Source organism: Haliotis rufescens, unplaced genomic scaffold (genome assembly GCF_023055435.1).
Source record: "Haliotis rufescens isolate VD_foot unplaced genomic scaffold, xgHalRufe1.0.p SCAF_1, whole genome shotgun sequence".
Taxonomy (NCBI): domain Eukaryota; kingdom Metazoa; phylum Mollusca; class Gastropoda; order Lepetellida; family Haliotidae; genus Haliotis; species Haliotis rufescens.
In genome coordinates, this window is record NW_025963779.1 from 28692131 (window position 1) to 28714604 (window position 22474).

Below are 22474 nucleotides of genomic sequence, written 5' to 3' on the forward strand. Positions count from 1 at the left end.
AGTGTAAACATTGTGAGCATGTCCAATCCAACAGACGGCAGTGTATTGTTTACTTCCTTGTTCTGATTTCGTTCACAATTTAGGATATACTCTCTGATTAGTTCATCACAGTACCATATAGCCATTTGCGCAGCATATTGTAAGAATTCATGGCAGGTCACACTGGCTGCTCAAGTCTTGTGGTTTTTGTTTGATTACTGCCTAGACATGGATGAAGCAGTGTTTTTTATGGAAAAGCAAGGGAGATAATTTATTTATCAACATCAAAACGAAAATACGGGAATGAAAAGACAGATTTTGTGATAAAAAAAACCAATTTGGGGTAAAAAAGACAAAGCAGAATTTGTCTGCGAACATGTGACAGAATATAAACAATATCCCCCCAACCCCCGTCACATAATCAAAGGGATAAATGGAGGAGACTCAATGTCAAATTATTGAGCAAAACTGAATAAACGCAGCATCCTTTCTTTCCAATTTAGATGCCCTGATCACACTTTGAGCTCAAGAACATATAAGAAGTTTCCTCTCAACACATACCGACACCAAAGACAAATTTACAGACACAATCACTTTCCATGAAGAATGTAAAGGTTTCCAACCCATAGATTTTAGCTGGAGGACAAATGTCCCTCTGCATGACATGCCAACTAAGCTATGTTAGATGTTTACTTCATCAATGTTATATGTTCTGACAGGACACCACAAAGTACCTGCACAACATGGGAAAACATAGGGCCATCATTAAACCCTTTGGGCAACACAACCCAGTCATACAAAGTTGGGTTCGTAGATAGAAATGTTTTTGTCATCCAGACAATTACTTGATTTACAGACACTTTTGAGAGGCGTATCTGAAGGGATTAACTGGAAATGGCCAGAGACCAATATTTGGCCCAAGTCTGCGGCAAATGTCAGTAAAAATTCCCAAATTATAATTACAAATATCCCAATTCATGTTAATATACTGATATAGTTATAAGTAAAGTCATGGCTTTGTAGAGGTAACTTGAAGTACACTGATAACAGGACCAATAAAGAGGAAGAGGCTTTTATGCTTAGTTTTACCTTATTGCACTGAATACAATTGTTAAATACCGCAGAATTATTGTAATTCCTTTTTATAGTCCAATTCGATTAATACGTTCACTCACTCAATGATATATATTTTAAACGTTTTCACTCAGTACAGTGTATGCGTATAGAGTTCACCAATTAGTTTTGTCGGTATATTTTGTCGGTATATTCCCCAATTACTTGTTTTATGTGACATGTGCCCCTTAATCCCCTATTGGCTTACCCATCACCTTGCTTGGGTGAACTTGTACCTATAACAATAGGTGCAAACCCCTTCCTGGAAAATATGTTTCGTTTGGGGGACAATTTCGCGGGTCGTTTTTTATCGTTCTTTTTACACTATTTTCGATTCTCAAATTTAACTTTGGTCAAACATTTGTGATAAAATATGCCATAAAGTATTCAAGCAGCAGAGTACCTATTCGGCATTACTTGCCCTTTAAGGGGATATTGAACACATGACCTAGCTGACCAGTGCTCGTGTCGAACACTGTAAGAGTGTCAAAAGTCCTTACCAGCATGGGACACAGTGTAGTGAGCTGATCATACAGAAGGCGAGCCTCGTCAATGTTGCAAGCCTGGAAGGTCACTTGGAGACATGAGTTGCCCATGCCAAAGCCCATGCAGTCCATGTATATACTGTCTGGTTTGGCCGCTCTCTGAGCCTCGCCATCGTCTCCCAGGGAGGAAAAGTCTTCTATAAATGGATCTTCTGTGTTGATGTCTTTATACACTGAAGGTCAGTCAAATAATGTATTAAAGAAAGGTGCTGAATATGCAGATATGTGTAACGGTAATCTTGAATCAGTGAGGAGTCTACAAAGCTATGGCAGATGTCTTTATACACTGAAGGACAGTCAAAAAATGAATTCTGGAAACATTCTGAATATGCAACAATAATTCTGAATCAGTGACAAGTCTACAAGACATTGGGGATGTCTTTTACACTGTAGGATAGTCAAATGAAGAATTCTGGAAACATGTTAGATATATGTAATGATAATCTTGAATCACTGACAAGTCTACAATACGATTGGGGAAATGTTGAGTAGATACAATGGAGTGAATATGATGTTTGCATAATTATTACACAACATTAGGACATGACAAAAGTCATATTTGCACTTGTCAAAAACTTCATAGGTTATAAAAAGAATGATGGGTAGAGTATCAATAACAAGGAAGGAATCAACGTTATCGACAAGTAGAGAACAAGCCCTTGCTCACCTGGTACATTAATGATCACTTTTTCCCCGCGACGTTCCCGAATATTCCTTGTTAAAGTTCTGAAAGAACATAAAGGTTCATCTCAGTTCGAGTTTGGGTCACATTGGATAAGTACAATGCAGTCAATCCTTAAGTTGTTTCAACTGACAGACACATAGAGCCGCAAGGTACTGTAGCTCACCTGAAATATCTCTTGAACATTATATTAGGACAGTGAGTGAGTGAGCTTTCAACAGTATTCCAGTTACATCATGGCGTGTCAGCTTAATGTGGGAGGAAAGCCTGAAAGCGATGCAGGTCTCAGATGTTTACCACTTCGGTGAAACCCACGATCAAGAGTATGTTGCTGAGAAACTGAGACACATAATCGGGGCAAACCGGGATTTGAACCCACAATCATAGGTTTCGGGCATGTCCAAGGGACGCAACTCTGCACAGCGAATCGCAGCGGCTTAGACAACTGGGCCACCCTTACCCCCTATATTAGGACAGAAATCTCCTACGAGGGTAAAGAACAAGTAAAAGAAATATATATATGATAGCTAATAGGGAGAGTTGCTGGTTTGCTCATAACATCAATTTTTTGTTTGTTTGTTGTTTTACGCTGAGATCAGCAAAATTCCAGCTATATAATGGCGGTCAGAAAAAAATCCAGTTTGGACCAGACAACCCAGTGCTTGAGCATCGTTTTATGCAATTGGTATACGATGACATGCATTAACCATGTCAGCGAGCCTGACCACCCGATCCCGTTACTCTTACAACGAGCACGGGTTGCTGAAGATCAAATTTACTACCCGGGTACCCACACCCCTATGACCCGACCCTACCCAGGTACCCGCTGTTGGTGTCAAGAAATAGGTACAAAATGTCCAATTTGGAATAGTTTGACAGTAGCCTTGGCAAAATGTATTCAGAGACACGTATACAACGATGTGGTCATGCATACACTGAAGTTGACTGAAGTTCTAGCTTTGTTCACAAATAAGTCAGAAGGAACATATTCATAGTCACGAAGAAATGCGAACATTAGAGACTAAAAATTGTTGTGTAACCATGTAGTTATATAGTGAATTTTTGTCATGAAACAATATAGCACATGACTAACCACGGGTCTGGGTAGTCCTGTTGGTACCCAGGTCCTACTCAGTACCCACCCGACCCGAGTACCCGAGTTACTCGTCCCAGCCCTCCATTGTACCTATATATGGTCAATCCTGCCATACAGTAATGTCAAAGTATCTTTGTTAGGAACCAAACTGTACATAACTCATTTGATGATAAAGCATTACCATGTTATGTTCATTTGCAAAAATATTTAACTCCTGTTATTACTTTTTTTTTTGTTAAACGCCACACTCAGCAATATTTCAGCTAAATCACCGTGGTCTGTAAATAATTGAGTCTGGATGAGACAATCCAGTGATTGATATCATGAGCATCAATCCACGTAATTGGTATAGGATTCCTCTTATTATTACCAGTAACCTACTCACTACAGTTAACTTGTTAAATTCCAAATATACCGTATTCGACGTAAAAAGCACCCAGGGTGCTCTCAAAAATATGGGGGCTCTTATTAGAATATTATTTTGGTGAAAATAAAACAGAGTTGAAAGATAATAAATTTTGTGGTTTACGCTGACAGCCTGAAATGTTTATATACGACAGATATATTTTTCCAGAATTTAATTGCCCATAATTAAGGGTGCACATTGATCAATCGGAAGGGGTGATAATTGGGATTGTTCACTAGCCAATATATTATCAAATATTGCTGTGGGTGCTTATTAGAGCGGGGCGCTTATTACGTCAAATAGGGTACATATATAATAAGGTCGGTTGTTGTGTTCCTCAAGGTTGTATTCACTATTGGATGGTATCGTGTTCAATTTTAGGAAAATTAACATAAAGATTAATAACCTCATAAACACAAATATATAATCAATATTCCAAAACATGTATAAACTCATGTAAAATCAGGTGAGCATGACAGTACCTGAAGCGTGGATGGCCACTGTTGATAGCTTCATCTGGGAAGAAGAGAGATCGCGATGATCCAGACGTCGGGGTTGGTTCGAATGATGGGAGTGTGAAGTTGGGACACCCTAGTCTGAAAACAGACATTGTGCATGAACAATGTTATCCATACACTTGTCCCCATCTGCAAAGAAGATACTTTGATAAATAATATGTTTTTATTAAACTACCTCAACTCACTCTCCAACTGATTGCTCTAATTATTTAAGCTAAGCAATCAGTATGAGTCAGGATAAGGTAATTATGTTGACAAATTTATTTCTAAGAATTGAATCCAATGTGTCTTTGCATTTTTGGAGTCAAAAACGTCAAAACCAGTGTGCACATTTTGAGTAACACAGTCTGCACACCATTTTTTTAATGTTTATACCTCCTTAAATGCAAAAAAAATATGGACGTCAATTCTTCAGTAAACCCACCTGGGAAAGACTGTGATGGACATTGCTTCCTCGTTTGGTTCAAGCAGTGACTGAATCTCCTCCCGCCTAGAAAACATAGAATGCATAAACATAGTATAACCTATTATAGTATAAACTAAGGGTGAAACTATACACCGATATTCCGATGCATCGCGATACTTGACCCACGATACGATATACGATAAACGTGGGCCCATTTATCGATACACCACGATACGGAACGCAAATCTTCAATTTATCAACTTTGCAAATCGTACGTAATAGCTATTGGCGATTTCATCTGGGGATTATATATTATAGCTGTGAATTACAAATATACATGTAAAGATTGTGGAGTTTATGAAGAACAATAAACTTTGAACATTCAATTGAAAACTTATTATCGGAAGGAGTAACATGCATAACATTTTTTTAATAATGACAACATTGGTGTATAATAATACATTTATTGATAATTTATAACAATAATGGCTCTAGTCGTGGCAACTTCCAAACTTTCGGGAAGTTGTAATCTATCGGACCGTCATTCAGGCGATGTTTCTGACAGATCACGATCTGAAAAATACTATCATGAAAGTGTATCCCGTGGATAAGCCGACCCCTTTCTACAGAATCTTTTTTCTGGTCCTCAGAATTCGGCTTATACGCGGTCATATACGGTACAGCATTTCCTCGCTATTGTGCCTTTCAATAAACCGCTAACTTGGTTGAAGCGCGCGTAACACATGGCTCCCAAAAACATACTTACATTTTTAATAATCTCAGGTTTTACACTGATAGATGTTTTTCCCCATCTCAATAAACATTATCAGCTGATCACCGCAAGCACATAACAACAGAAATACCAGTCAGCAAAACATAATTTAATAACATCATTATACTATCTTGTTATTAAAATGTTTTCATTGTATATCTGGACATGTGTTTGTAATATATTTTATTAATTCTATTCAAAATTTCATTTAATATTGTTATCATTGAGTTAAGTGAAATTGTGTGAGAAGAGATACAGCAACCACGGACAGATTACCGCTTTTGACGCATTGAAACGAACTTTAGTTGCTAAAGAATGGATACATATATTAAAAATGCCATACTTTAACACTTTAAAGTCATATTTGTGGCAATTTGGCTAATATATGTCATCATAACATTTTCGCAATCGAAATATCTGTCTTGCGGGAAGTCCCTACGGCAACAGCAATCACCAGTACCAAAATGCAATGCTTGTGGTTTTTATAATTTTAAATACATATGTAGTAAAAGCTGCAACTAAAGTAACACTATATTGAAATATATTATTCCTGATAAAACAATAATTTCAGATACAATTTCTTCGACTTTTGCATAATAATTCTTTGAAGTTGTATCACTGGTGAAGTACGTGAATTATTTTCTGGTGTTTGAACTTTGAAAAGTTAGAGAAAGTTCCACTTTGAAGCGTAACAACTTCAGTAGTCTTGTTATTATAAAATAATTTTGACTGTTCCAAAATCATGAAAGGTTCAATGCTTTAAGTCTTGTTTTTGTATCATTGCATATCGAGATACGTATCGTGTCGTGACCAGAATATCGAGATGCGTATCGTATCGTGACCTTCCTGTATCGTTGCAGCCCTAGTATAAACCGGTATAAACTACTGATTTCATGTTATCAGATAAACAAAGCAGAGCTTCAGATAACTTTTTGAGCAATAGAGTTTTTACTTGAAGGTTTCTATTTTAATTGGGTTATGATATTTTTCATTAGGTAACCTATATTTTGTCACTTATCTATCCATCACTCTACTGGTTTTTTTCCCAAAACGAGTCACCATTTTGAGATTTAAAATTTTAGTAAAATCTGAATATTTTTTACATTTGTATACTTGTCCTGCATTTCTACTTAATGCATTCACTGCTTACCTGGGTGAAAAAAAATACACTGTTCCTGAAGCCCTCTCATATACCACGCCTTCGCCGTCCCTGTGACCTCACGTGATCTAGGTCACCACTACACATCACTGCCTGTCACACGAGCTTAAAAAACATACTCTTGAGATTTCTGAAGCCAAAGTGGGGAGGCAAGTCTGCGACGGGTGGGTCCTTAAATGTAGTAATGCAGGATAAGTATACAAATGTAAAAAATATTCAGATTTAATAATTTTTTTCCTTATGCTGCATAACTCCTTAATGCATCTGTATTGGACAGTTTGGAGGTGGGTAAACCTTAAGAATACAGAAACCTCAATAATTCACACCCTGAAGGTACGACACTGATTGGTCGGTAAACCGTGAAGCGGAAAAGTACAGAAAAACATTGTTACGGTAGGGTTCTATCAATGTGAAAAAACCCATTGAACATATGAATTAAAGAGTGGTTCCCTATACATCTTTAGTAATAACGACATCTTCAGTCTGTGGACAATTGCTTGTCTAATATTCTTCCACTGGCGAAATCTGATTGACTGCACCGGAGTTAGTGAGTGAGTATGGTTTTACGCCGCTTTTAGCAATATTCCAGCAATATCACAGCGGGGGACACCACAAATGGGCTTCACACATTGTACCCATGTCGGGAATCGAACCCGGGTCTTTGGCGTGACGAGCGAACGCTTTAACCACCAGGCTACCCGACCGCCCCTCGACTGCACCGGAAAGGGAAAGGCTCTGTATAGTGCGAGTTCATTATTTGGGTGGAGGGTTGGTAACTTGCTGAGCTACAACCAACTCCGTACACCTTCGACGTCCTCGAGAGTCACATCGCGAAGATAATGAGTGGCAAAAACTGTGTCGGACCTCCAAAAACATCCTCTCATGATTGTTTTAATAGTACAATTGCTGTGTAAGGCCATGGTAGAGGCTAGTGCCCCTGATCTCATGAGGATTATTCGCTCTTGGCAGGTCCAAATTGGCGATCAAATAGGCCTGAAGGATTACTGCATGTAACCATAGAGATATGGTGTTGCGACTGACCTCGGTCGTGGACGTAATAGATATGGGTATAAATAACCACTTTTTAGTCCAACTTTCTCACGGTGGATGAAAATTTGCAGTACTCGTACCGAATATAATAGAAGTTCACTCTTATCCTCACTACCCATAATCGCCAATATTGGTCGAATGGTGAAGGAACAATCGGGTTGGCCTGGTAATTGATTCTTAGCAATAAAACCCCAGGACAACCCGAGATGCACCGCCCTGTGTGTCCTATGCTCAAAAAGAAACTCGGGTGATGTCGATCACATGTAGTTCGCTCACCCGTGCCGTCGTGGCTAATGCCAAGAGAAATACTGTTTTACTTGGTGAGGTCATAAAAAGAGGATGCATAGAGGGGCTTGAAGGGGGGCCCTCGCAAACCACGTTCAAATCCCACGCAGGCGGCCGGAACTTGGTCTTCTGATCCTCAAGCCAAAATGAGCGTAATAAGGCCTGTAGTTCCAGGACCTTAGTCATCTTACGACTATCAAGAACGGCCAACACTGAGTTAAGTGCAACCAAATACATAGGGTGGACGCTTCAGGTAACGTTTGTTGAAAACAGAGAGATTGTGTAATATTCTCATCTTGTCTGAGCCCTTCTTGGGTACCAGGAAGATGTGAGAATAAAACCCCAATGTTAACGCTTGGGGGTGTGTATAATCTCTACGACTTTCTTTTCCAACAGTAAGTGTATGTTGGCCTTTAAGAACAGATGTTGCTTTCTTGGATAATTCCAAGGGAGAGGAGCCGTGGTCAACGGTGGAAATACCTCACATCGTAGTTGGTAACTGTGACGTAGAATGTTGAGAACATAATCGTCCTTGAGAATGCTCCAGTTCTTCCAAAATCGACTCTCCCACCTACCGGGGTATCGACAATTGGGGCGATTGGGGGTGGGAGATCCCAGTGGTGACTGTCCAACATTTCAATGTTTGCCCCTCCTATCACCTCCCTTACTGTGGTATTTACCATGTTGGGATTGATAAGAACCTTGAGGTTTCCCTCTGCCATGCCCTCTACCACGAAAGAAATCTTGCGCCTGTCCTTCCTTGAGAGACTTGCGTCTTGGCCTGTAATTGCCTGACCTGCCTGATCGCTGGGATAAACTCTGAGAAAAGTGCTCCAAAGCCTTGAAAATCAACTATAGTTTGGAGGTGATCTAGTCGGTTAGGGTTATCCTCTGACAGATCCTGCTCTAGTGCACGTGTTGATGATGCTAGTGCTGATAAAGGTTTTAATACCCTTCAAATTTCCGTTTCAATAAAAGCAACTCTGGTATCCTGAACCTTAAGAGTAGTTGGCCTTGACGAGCCTGCCATTCTCTGTATATCCTCGTCCAAACTATGTGCCTCAAAGCCATGAATAGGAAATTCATCTTTCTTAAACCTGGGAGGCTTGAATGACGGCGTAAGTGTCAGCCTGGAAAAACCCTCATCCAAAGATCTAATCATAGGGTCCATCAGAATCGACGTAGGATGTGTCCAAATAGTATCTTTTTTATTCACCCCGCTACCCGGGGAAGGTACTGAAATGAGGTGGTCAGCTACCCAATCAGATACTTGTGCCAGGCCAAGGTGACTATTCCATTCAGTCGAGGAATCTCCCTCCTCACCATTAGAATAATCCGACGAAATCAGAACGATGTAGATGACAAAATGACAGGGAACAGATAGCACATGACGGGAAAAAAGACAAAGTCTTTTTACGTCTAAATAAATCACATACAACTTCTCAACATGTTGAAAGTAATATGAAAAGAATAGTAGACGAAACTGAAGGTCTAAATAAATCCAAAACGAGAGCTCCGCTGGTACACGTCATAGCTGTAGTGAGACAGGCAGTGATGTTAAGTGGCGACCTAGGTCACGTAAGGTCACAGGGACGGCGACAGCGTGGTATAAAAGAGGGATTCAGGAACAGTTTATTTATCTTCACTCAGGACCATTGCCGGTACACTGTCCCAGTTTTTTTGTCACAAGGTAAGGCGAGACCAATTTAATTGCTAGGATTACGGATCCGCCGACACCATTTTTCGCCAAATCGGAAAAAAAACAAAAACGAAATTCTATCATTTTTTTTTAAAAAATATTCTACCCGACATCCGACATCCATTGATAAGCCTTGTTGTGAGAGAATACATGTTAGGTGAAATAACTCTAGTTTTTAACTAAAATTCCTTACGCAAATGTGTCGGCAAATTCCATTGGTCGTTCCACGCAAACATAGCCAATCGAATGCGTACTCTCAATTACAAGTGTTTCCCACATGCGCACAGCGTGTATTGAATATGCCGGGACCATGTGTAGGACATGGGGTGTCAGTTTGGGTATTTTAATGCTTTTTATTATCTGGTGTCTTTTGACAATGTCAGCAAAGTATTTCAGCGTAAGCTTTCTGAAGGGTAGTGTGTGCTTATCAAAGCGAATCATGGAAAGTCCACTGGATGACACAGTTGGTGATTTGGCGACTAAAGCCGTATCGTCAATCGCCGATGGAGATGGACTTTCTATTCAAGAGGTGCATGCAACAGAATCTAAGGCTGGTTCCTTATGGGAATATTGTCGAACTTACAACACCTATGAAAGTTTTAGCAGACTTTGGACTAAATTATGTGACAGTGGTGGCAAAATCGAAAATAAACAGGGCTATTTAATTTAAGTGCATTCCACATGTTAGCATAACACTTCAGCCATGAGTGTTACCTGATCATTTAACAGGATAAAGTTATACTGGACAGAGTATTTCAAGTACTTGTACGTGCCAAATGTATATTTGTTTTGAAGCCAAGTGCTGTTTTAATTTCAGTGTTTTTCACATTGTTTTTATATTTTTAGAATACAATAAAACTTTAATAAGTTAAAAGCTTGTTGTTGAAGTCTACCTGCTTGTGGATAACTGCCAAAAGATACCTGTAAACACTGGTCATCAGTAAGGAGTGTCATTAGATAAAGGGACTATAGTGCATTGCTTCCAACATGCGTGGTGGGTAATACTGAAATAATTTTGTAGCTTCTGTGGCACAAGTGAGGGATTTTAAAAAAAAAAAAATTATTTCCTCCTATCAGCATTCCTGCCTCCTAAAATCTGTAATACCTGCGGAAAAAAATTCTCTCAAGTACTTTTTTTTTTTACATTCCCTCCTCCATTCAGCCACTTTACCCGAAAAAATCTGTTATCCTAGCAATTAAATTGGTCTGGCCTAAGCAGTGAATGCATTAAGGAGTATTGCAGGATAAGTCAAAAATAAATGAAATAATGTCTAAGATGTATATAAAGGTTCAAAATATAGGCTTGACTTGGAAAGAAAATTAGCTCTAATTGTGTTTTGAAAATTAGCTCCATTGTACGCATGCTGAAAAAGCGTCATTGGGTATTTACGTGTGCTGTTTTTATACATTTGAGTTTTTCATTTAATGCATGTGTTTCTGTACACAAGTTAATTGAAAGTAATTGGGTTTTCAATATATATTTTTGGGGGGTGGGTGGGTGGGTGTTATTTTACACAAATACGCAGCTTATCTGTAGCACTGCACAGTATTTCAAATTGTCTTCCATACCTTAGCTTCATATTCCTCTCCACCAGGTTGAAGTGAGCCATGAGGCAGCCATATGGTTTCCCTGGAGTGCCCTCCACCATATAGTCGGCATACTCAGGGTGCCATGTAGCGGGGTAATCTCTGAGGAAACAACTCATTGTCAAGAACATTCCAAGTAGACACTATTCAAACATCATTCAATATCTGTACTATTGCTATAAGGCAGTGATAAATCAGCAGAGAACAAAGTTTTTAAATGGGCAAATCAATATTTCATATTTTTAAATGCAAGTGACCTCAAACATGTCAAATGACAAAATAATCCTATACCAAACAAATGTCTCCGGTACATAATCATGATGTGTGTGTGTGTGTGGTGGTCTAATGCTAGCCCAGTCAGTACTATGCCGCAGTAAGAGGCTACTAACGGGATCGGGTGGCTAACCTCTCTGACTTGGCTGATGCATGTCATCGTATCCTGATTGTGTGGATCAATGCTCCTGATGGCAATCACTGGAGAGTCTGGTCCAGACACGATTATTTATAGACTGCCATCATATAGCTGAGTGCGGCATTAAACAACTAACAAACAAACAAAACTATGCCACAGTTCAACAAGGATACCCAAATCAGACACATTTTCCTGACTATGAGCTGTCCTTGATAGTGCCAGGATGGGTAACAAATGAGCTATACCATCTTTTAATGATGACCGAAGTCATGAATCAAGCATGTTAACAACAGTGTTGATTCTGAAAGCACAGCATTGCCGCACCATCTATCATAAACATAACAGTAACAAGCAAATGAATCTCATCTCGTAAACATGGTAAACAATAGCAATCCAGGTGACTATGGGGGGTATTTTCACTATTGTGACTGTACTGCAATAGTAGCCCAAACATTGCAATAGCATTTCGATAGAAGTAAACCAACTTTAAGGCTTGATAAGTAATCAATGTTATAGAAATGAATAAAGTAATGCTGACAATCTCAACATGCTCAAAGATGGCCGTTTTTCATGATGTAAATCACTGGATTGTCTGGTTCACATAGCTGGAATACTGCAGAGTGCAACGTTAAACAATAAACCAAAAATGCAAAACTTTTTGAATTGGCTAGCCTTTTAAGTAATTTCTATGGGGTTTCTTTCAACCTTGATAAACAAAACAATTGCAGAAGAGGATGGTACATGAAGAGATTCAAGCATATTTCTTTCAAATCATGATTTTGTAGAAAAGCAAGCATCACGAGTGAAAACGTCATGTAAAGTTGTGGCTTCAAAAGGTGCTAAGATTCACCTTAGAGAGACCTTAACGATACAGTCCCCTACTCTTTTATGCTATGTATAATACAAATGTGATATGCGTGCTTAGCAGATATGGAAGAAGGCTGATCATGAATGGATGGACAGATGGACAGCCATTACATGGATCCATGTTGACACCCATCTGGCCAAGAGATGAGGATTGTACTCCACAATCACCTGTTCCTCACCAACTTGTCAGCACCTTGACTTACTTTGTCTGCTTCTGGACCAGAGCTCCAAGGATATCCTGAGCTTTGAGACATAACTGGGTCTTCTTCTTGCTGTGGTCAAACTTCACCAACATATACTCAACCTGACGACAAAGATAAGTGCATGTATTAAGACTTCATTTTAATCACTTGGTTCAGATATTTCTTTATAAAAAACGCAACTTATGATATGTTAAAAACAACAATAAAAAAACTTAAAAAATGTTAAAATAGGGAAAGAAATATAAAATGCTTTTGGGAATGACGATTCAAATGGTAACTACCCTACACCTTTTGACAATGTATACCATGTTTACCTACTTTGAAGTTATTACAGGTACCGTAGCTCAACTGTTACCAGTGAACATGGTGAAATATCACTAAGTGGGGCATCCTCCCGAGGCAACGGACTATAAAAGTAAAAACGGGAGATAACGGACTAGAAAAGTCCAGTTTCCAACCTTGCCGAACTAGGCTGGAATTATGGAGTTATATTTTGGATTGGCTAATGAGGCTAGTCCAATCAAACCGTGCAGCGAAATCGACATCAGGTTCGTAAACTGCAGTGCACATTTCTCTCAACTGCAGGATTTGCAAAGCATGTGTACCGCCAACTCGGCGTCAACAGATACTTTCCAAATCTTTTCATGTTTTTAATCAAGGTGCTCACATGATTTGATGCACTTAGCGAAGTAAGACCCGTATTATCACAACAAAGATTTTGACTATCTATGAGATCGTATTGACTGGGCCCTGCAATCTTGTTGGAAGCAATTGCAAGTGATATGAGAGGTGGAATCTGATTGGTCAGTAGGAAGGACATAAAGGGACATAATTCAAAATAACCACTGGTGGCAGTACAATCGAAATTCCCGCCAAGTTCGGCAAGGGTGGATACTGGACTTTTACAGTCAGTTATCTCCCTTGCCCTGGGAAGACTCTGATCACTGGACTAGGAAAGATGGAAGGTGAATATTGTTTCAAGTTCAAAGAGGATGCTAAGCCTGTCTCTATCTCAACACCCAGACAGAAGTGGGGAGGAAAAGCCAAACAAGTTATTTTGTAAATTGACATAACAGTATTAACACCCAACAGTTGGTTACAATGGATTTGTATTAAACCATTTACATTCTCAGAACATTTGTGGTACCTTACATTTTGTTGCATAAGATGAAAACAGAATAATGACCACTGCTGCTAAGTAAAATTACTCAGTCAAATTTCTCTGATATGTAATGATTCAAGTTAAATTCATGCAAATAGACTTTCAGAACTACATGTATTTCTTTCTCACTGATAGTGATGCTAGATACAGACAGTAAACTAGAAAGTGTTTTTACTCGTAAAAACATACGTCTCCCCCCACTTCCCTAACCCCCATTCATTCGTTTACTTCACGTTAAACCCCATCTCTTCATTCCCACCCTCCATTACTACATAACAGAGACAAAAATAGAACTCCTAGAAATTTCAAACAACTAAAGGGCACCACTTCAGCATCTAATCAACACCACTAATCCCTCAATCATTTACCCACCTGACAGTGTAGTCATCTAAGTAGCACAGTTTTCTTGTTACTGAAGTATTTGTAGAAAATCCACTTAAAGTACTAATAGAGTTTGGACACAAATATATTAATATCCCCAACATATCAGAAATGATGTAGCAATGTTATATGGCACAAAGGAAAGTCTCTGTGATGTAATTGCCCGTGTATCTGACTCTGCAGGTCTTCTACACAATGACATATGTGATGTCATGGAAACTGTAATAGCAAGGCACCACACCAGCTCTCTGATGTGAAAGATCCTTGACATAAATATAGTCAATAACAGTTTCTTTCCTGGTAGTTGACACTTCAATCAGCTGCGTGAAGGGTTCTTGCAGAAGAGGTTGCGCTTTGTTTGTATTGAAGTCAATGTTGAAATATTAAACGGTTTCTGAGTTATGGTCCGGAAACAAAGCTTACCCCCATTCAGAGTCTATGTTCAACTTATCTCCATGGAAACGAGAAAAAATAAAAATGTCAAAAATCTCTAAATAGCAAAAGGTACCACTTCAGTGCTGGGTTAATGTGTATACAAAGTTTCGCGAAAAAATATTAAACGGTTTCTGAGTTATGGTCCGGAAACAAAGCTTACCCCCATTCAGAGTCTATGTTCAAGTTATCTCCATGGAAACGAGAAAAATTAAAAATGTCAAAAATCTCTAAATAGCAAAAGGCACCACTTCAGTGCTGGGTTAATGTGTATACAAAGTTTCGCGAAAAAATATTAAACGGTTTCTGAGTTATGGTCCGGAAACAAAGCTTACCCCCATTCAGAGTCTATGTTCAACTTATCTCCATGGAAACGAGAAAAAATAAAAATGTCAAAAATCTCTAAATAGCAAAAGGCACCACTTCAGTGCTGGGTTAATGTGTATACAAAGTTTCGCGAAAAAATATTAAACGGTTTCTGAGTTATGGTCCGGAAACAAAGCTTACCCCCATTCAGAGTCTATGTTCAACTTATCTCCATTGAAACGAGAAAAAATAAAAATGTCAAAAATCTCTAAATAGCAAAAGGCACCACTTCAGTGCTGGGTTAATATGTATACAAAGTTTCGCGAAAAAATATTAAACGGTTTCTGAGTTATGGTCAGGAAACAAAGCTTACCCCCATTCAAAGCCTATGTTCAACTTGCATAAATCATTAAATGCTCCCAGCACTGAAAACTTCAATCAACTCATGGAAAAGAACAATTTTGTAACTGCTTACTTGTAACGTATCTCACATTTGTTACATTTTCTAAGCAAATTCTAGTAGTTTTTGTTTGGAGTCCCCATCGGCATTAGAACCTACACTATAGGAATAAGGCGCCTAATCGCCAGCACATTCAGTCAGCGACCTAACCCACTCAGCCACTGAGGCTTCCTGAAAATTGAGATCCAATAAGGTGCCTTACTCTCTTAGTGTGCAAGGATAAGCATGTGTAAATCAAATTTGTGGAAAATTGGTTTTCGTCAGTTAGCAGACGACAATTTGAAAAAAGCAGTTTTTAATTAATTGTAATGAATAAAACAATTGAGTGAGATACCAGAGAAAATAGAAAAAGTAATTTTTATAACTAAAGCGTGAACATGAGCGTGATCAGGTGCTGTTAAGATGATGGTGGTAACTGGTAAAGTTGGTGAACTGGAAACTTCTATTTCTACTGTTCTGATTCCCTACTGTCATGTTATAGTGAGTGAGTGATGAGAGGTTTTACGCCGCTTTTAGCAATATTCCAGCAATATCACGGCAGGGGACACCAGAAATAGGCTTCACACATTGTACCCATGTCGGGAATCGAACCCGGGTCCTCGGCGTGACGAGTGAACACTTTAACCACTAGGCTACCCCACTAGGCTACCCGACGTCCCCCTGAGTTATAACAGAAATGTGCTGAAACCTTTTTCATGGACAGAAACATGCAAATTTGATCACAGATTCACCATGTTCGCAGAAATCAAAGTTATTGGTACAGTCAACTTTGTACACAGAATATTTCATAAACAACATGAAAAAATGCCTGATAACTGGTCGGTGACCAGAACACAAATATTTTTAAGTCTTTGAATGGCATTTAAATGTTTTTGTTTCTCATGTACAAGAATGAAGAAGGCATAACAATATTCACATACAATTTTAATATCCACAGCAATATGACGAAAATGGACTACATTTGACAAAAATGGCAGCATGCAATAAACGGCAGCAAAACTGAAGATTTTGTGTAAACCTTGTCACTTTCACTTGTGAAAATTGGATCAATTTCTGTGTGATGCCTATATAATACAATGTTATAAAGACCCACTGCTTTTGAAAATGTGGGCCATTTTTAGATTTAAGGGCCAAAAGCCCAAGGGACCTTCCTAAAATTATCCCTGCATCAACAAATGATCAAAAACAAAATTAATGAATTTGTACATTATATATATTATATCATGTTTTATAGACCACACTAAACCATATTCAGAAGACAGAAGATTTTCTACAAACTTGTTCATTGAGAGCTCACTATTTATATACTGCTCTTTAATCAGAGCTCCAGATAAGCTTTTGGTGTTGTGGGTATTTTTTACCCATGCATTTTTAAATCATTGGGTATCAGTAATTCTATCTGGGTATTCAAATTTCTTTTACCCATTTACCCACTAGTTTTTACACATGTGGGTATTTAAGTTAAATATTCATCTAGTCCCTGCAAACTGGTGTCGTGTGGGTTCGAGAGCTTTATAGGACTCAAAAATACCACGATACTTCCACACGAAAGTGTGATGGCAAATGATCATGATGTATCTGTCATCGTGGAGTTTGGCAAGGTTGACAGAATGCCCATTTATAATTTCAAAATAAGATGCTGATTTGCTTATCGAATACGCAGGGTTACTTCACAATATTTTGATGATACACACAAGTTTTATTTTTGTACCGTATCTGTAATGTTCGTTGCGTATTTGATACGCTTGGATTTTATTTTACTGCGTATTTCTGCATTTCTGATACATATTTTACGCAGATACGCAGCTTATCTGGAGCTCTGTTAATTCATACGCATAACATACATATAAGCTTGTTTGTCTGAAGCGTTTGTTTTACAAGCACCATTGAAAACATTAATGAAAGGACCCATGAAGATCGGCGCTGAATAGGTCTTCAGCAACCCATTTTTGACGTAAAAGGCGACAATGCTTATCATAAGAGGCGACTGACAGGATCGGATGGTCAGCCTCACTGACTTGGATGAGATGTCATCGTATTCCAATTGCGTGGATCAATGCTCTTGATGTCTATCACTGGATTGTCTGGTCCAGACTGGATTATTTACAGACCGCCGTCATAGACATGATAGAGCTGGAGTGTGGCGTTAAACAACAAACAAACAAACAAACATGAGTGAAATCTTGGTCTCACATATGATCGAATTTCTGTGTCTTATATTAAAAACATGAAAAAATGACAAAGTTTCATTTTCAAAAAAAAAGAATTATACATTTGAACATCAGTTAGGGACTGATCATAGTGATCTTGCATAAAATGGGGGTGCCCCTCCACCCTAACCCCTCCCAAAACAAACAAACACAAACACGCGAATTATATTGTCCGATTAAAATCAATCTCACCTCATCTCCCCAGTATAGAACATCCCGTGTCCGTTGCTTTAGTTTCTTGTACTGAGTGATAAACTGCTTGATGCCATGCTTACGAACATGCTCAGCATGTCGCTTCGTCTCTTCCCAGGTCAAAGGCGAACCTTCCGATAACAAACCCATTCCTTGACTTGATGAGCGATCTGCACAGATATTCCGCACAAATGCTAGTGCTGATATAGTTGAGACTGTTACACAAACGCAAGATGACTCTAAATATCTGCTGACATGATAAACTTCACTGACGATGAAATCCGTTCTGTTGTGATGTTTATATATACATACATATATCCTGCACTGAAATTGATGTCATTAAATATATTCCTAACAACTGATTATAGTCAAGCACCGCACCTGACAGTCGTCTGTCTGACTGCAACAGCTAGTGATTAATTTTGGCGTTAAGTTGAATAATTTGTCGAAACTTTCGAATATAGATTCCTTTTTATGACAGTTCCATCAGTATAAATTTATACTGATATTACATATATTTGATTTCAAATTGATTTTATTGTATTGATTTTAATACATATCAACATTTCAAACATCAATTGACATGTATAGCTGATTATTAAAAACAGCATGATTTACACATTCGTTGAATCACACAGAATTATCTACCCCAACAACTAAGTGCGGGTAGGGGTGGGGATGGTACCGATTGGACTTTCGTATTGAAATGAGATATTTTTCATCTACAGCTACAAAACCAGATTTTATATATATATATATTTAAAATCATGAGCCTGAACGGGGATAATATATTTTTTGCAATAAAATCCACACACACACACACACACACACGCACGCACGCACGCACGCACCCAGAAGAATATCAAATGGTCGGTCCCTTAGCACACAATACAAATGAATGATATATGGGGAGAATGGATCTAAAGCTATTGAAAGTAGTTGTTACACTACTATCATGTTGACAAAAGGGTGAATTGCAACGCGCATGTTCTTGGGAAATCACCCTAATGACTCAGCAAATCTGGGAGACTTCCAGAAGGGTTGGATAGACGTTATAATTACACCTAACACATGCCGAAATTGCTATGTCATCGCTAAACATTCATTACAACGATGTAGTCTACAGGTGTGATGGATTCTAAAGCTTTCCTCATGCTAAAACTTGAATAGTAACAATAATGCAAGTCATCGTTTATTGATACAATTCCAACAGAAGAAGTGGGCCACGCGTTTACTAGATCGCTGCATGTACACTTTTTTTTATATACACAGAATACGCAACAAAGAACATACGAATGGCTTGTGAATGGCGGCCGATACAGCACAAGCATATGCTCATTCATTTTGGTAACATGAACATCGAAGAAATGTATTGCTAGTCTATGTTTCTATAGCCTAACTAGAATATACACAAATAGTTTGTGTAAAGGGTACTAAAGACTGCTATATATATGATTGTGTTCCCCGGTCGTTTTTACCTCACCTATTAAAGGAACTATTCGTGGAAAGGTTAACCTCTATATAGAACCAGAGACCATATAATAGATTGTATGGTCTCTGATAGAACACATTGGTATTTTGAGAGAGAGAGAGTGGAGAGAAAACGTATATATTTTTTTCCTCCCCGAATGCATGCAGCCTATTGCTCAGATGACGTCGTGTAATTAATTTGTGATGTCATGAACAATGGATGACGTCACATCGTATTTTTCTAAGCAGTGAAACAGTCACGCTCCGCCGCCGTGGTGACAAAGCATAACACATAACTCTGGGTAGGAGAGTGTGAAACAGTGCATGGCTTCAATATTGATCAATCAGCATTGAGACTCGATAAGATACACATTTACGAATATCTTTTTGTGAATGCATCGGACTATATTTTTTTATGCGAACATTTCACGACATATGGCTTTTCCATTGGAAGAGAGGTCGATCACATGAGTGTGTGAACGACACGGCGTTCGTCACACTACGGCGCAGTGGTGACTCAGCATAACACCACTGCCACAGGCTAATTTGCATATCACGTGACCGGATTTTTCTCTTGTTTGTAAACAAACACGCTTTTTCAGAAATCAGAATATGGGAAGGAGAGTGGACGTTCATGAATACGTTTTTCACGAGACCGTGTTCTTGAAATGACGTATATAGATCTACATACCGACTGACTACTTCCACATTAATTCCTAAGGGAACCCCTGGGAATTCCCTAGCACGTATATAGTATACAGCAGCGTTGTTCCTGGGAATTTAGACCCTTTGAACTCAGCGAATAGAGAAACGTCAGAGAGTTTTTGCCTGCGTAGTCGTTCTCGACTATCCTCGCTGCGACCCATCCAAGTGAACAGAACAGACCCATCCAAGTGACTTTAAATATATATATATCTCGTCACGTTTATTGTGTCGCCCATTTTGACGTCTTGTACTTGATGTAAATGTTACGACGCGCTCTCATTCTGACTGATTTAAAAATTCCTGTTTTTCCCAGTTTTACAACACATCCAGCTGCATCAAGGAACAGGAGAGGAGACTTGATGCCAAGTCGAAGCTGCTCCTGTAGCCTTTCTAGTCTCTGGTTGATCTCTAGGTAGATTCTCTCGCGGGGTGGTGGACGGGCGCCATGGAGATTCTGAGCAAGCTTGTTTCTTTCCGTCTTCTCTTGTCTCTGGATCACTTTGATGAAGGCAAAAATGTTCGGATGGGCTCTGTGGACGACCTTGTTAAGATGACAATGCCACCCTTCTAGATGATTGTTGGTTCTGGGGCCAATGTTGTGATGATTCCACAATCCCAACCGAAACTGAGCATGGTCATCAATCCAGGTGTTGGTCATGTAGTCAAGGAACTGCACTGCTTGTGGGATCTCTGGAGAACTGTCCATGACATCTATGAATGTATCCTGCACCAGGTTGACAGGAAGAAGTGGAAGTGCGGCTGCACGGCGGACCCAGGCGTTGACTTCAGGATTCTGTTGATAGAGAGCACTGAAATCTAGTCCCTGCACCTTCCTCCAAAGGGCCTGGGATTAATGAAAGAAGCACCCTCTAACATCACAGTCTGGAAACTATGTCTCTATTGCCCTAATAGCTGCAACTTCAAAGTCCGTCTGGATTATTTGGGGCTGTAGTGGGGAACCTGTTGACTGGTGGACAGCATCCTTGAGAAGACGGAACAGACGCTCGTAAGTCTGGCGCTGGCGATTTGGCAGAAGGCAGAACACTATCTGTGTCATCCTGGTACCCATCCCATTCATGTACAGAGTGTCTATCTCTTGGAGTAGGTGAAGGCGGTCACTGGTGGCAAAACACAGAACCTTGTCTTTATCTCCGTCATCTATACAGAGAAAGGGCATTCCATCGGTTGTCTGCTTGTAGATATCAGGAAGATCTACTTCACTCAGGGACTGTGAAAGTGGAGGAATCGTCTTTCTTCTCTGTTTGTAGAGGCCACTCTTCTTGCTGTGGTGGGGCGGTCGGGTAGCCTAGTGGTTAAAGCGTTCGCTCGTCACGCCGAAGACCCGGGTTCGATTCCCGACATGGGTACAATGTGTGAAGCCAATTTCTGGTGTCCCCCGCCGTGATATTGCTGGGATATGGGCGGCGTAAACCCATACTCAGTCTTGCTGTGGTAAGCCGGGAAGACATTAGCATCCTGAACGTCGAGTCGGGCAACTTCCTCGTCGTAAATCATCTGGATGGGAGTTGTCTCTGCTTGAACTCTCTGTCGAAGTGTGCTGACAGGCTGCAATGCTACAGGGTCGTCTGGTTGCTGATTATGAGGTGACTGATTCCTCACAAACTGGCCAACAGTTGTGCATTTCCCTAAGCACCCGCGTTGTACACATTTCCAATGCACACATGTTAGCCTACGGTCGTTGAGTCTGTACCTGTAGCCATCTAGTAGGACTTGCTTACCACCTTTTTGTGACATATGATACTGGTCCTTCTTCGGGTTTGCCATGTCTAGATCTCTAACATGCCAATCTTACTTACTTACTTACTTACTTTAATTTAAGATTTAACGTGCGCTTTCCGACTGATGCGTATTTCGCACACGGGCCCGGCCAGGCCATTTAATGTGTTTCCGAAAGGGGCGAAAGTGGTCTGTGCAACCCAAGAGGGGGGTTTAGGGGTTGCTTATATAGAATTTGGGAATTTTGAGATGTGGAATAGATGCCGATGGGGTTGGGGAGGAGAACTAAGGGAGCTGGGTATGGTGGATGTTAGTTTGTTTATGTGATTTTGATTTGTTAGGTTATTGTGTTTTTAGATGCGTTTTATTAGTTCCGTTTTTATTAAGAATACGCCTAAGGCCTTGAAGTTTTCTAGTTTATTTTGTGGGTTTAGTATTGCTTCTAGAGTGAGAGCCTTGTTTAGATTGAGGGTGGTTTGTAATGCGGTTCGATGTGTTAGGTAGTGTGTGCAGTGGATGAGTGCGTGTTCTGGGGTTTCTGGTTGTTTGCAGTGTGGGCAGTTACCTGTAGTGTGTTTTTTTATTTTTTTTAGGTGGTTATTTAGGTTGGTGTGTCCTGTTTGGAGTTTAGTGATTACTC

General features: G+C 39.5%; 1 protein-coding gene across 1 annotated transcript in view; it reads right to left on the bottom strand.

The window, feature by feature from the left end:
• The window catches only part of LOC124149498 (glutamate--cysteine ligase catalytic subunit-like), a 44034-nt gene extending 25793 nt beyond the window's left edge, over positions 1-18241 (bottom strand). Inside the window, exons 1-7 of the mRNA XM_046521125.2 lie at positions 17923-18241; positions 12780-12880; positions 11280-11399; positions 4764-4829; positions 4304-4417; positions 2305-2363; positions 1593-1810 (exon numbers count right to left, since the gene is read on the bottom strand). Of these exons, the coding sequence (XP_046377081.2) occupies positions 1593-1810; positions 2305-2363; positions 4304-4417; positions 4764-4829; positions 11280-11399; positions 12780-12880; positions 17923-18072 (828 nt within the window). The 5' untranslated portion in view covers positions 18073-18241. The remainder of the gene's footprint in view (positions 1-1592; positions 1811-2304; positions 2364-4303; positions 4418-4763; positions 4830-11279; positions 11400-12779; positions 12881-17922) is intronic.
• Positions 18242-22474: the final 4233 nt, after the last annotated feature.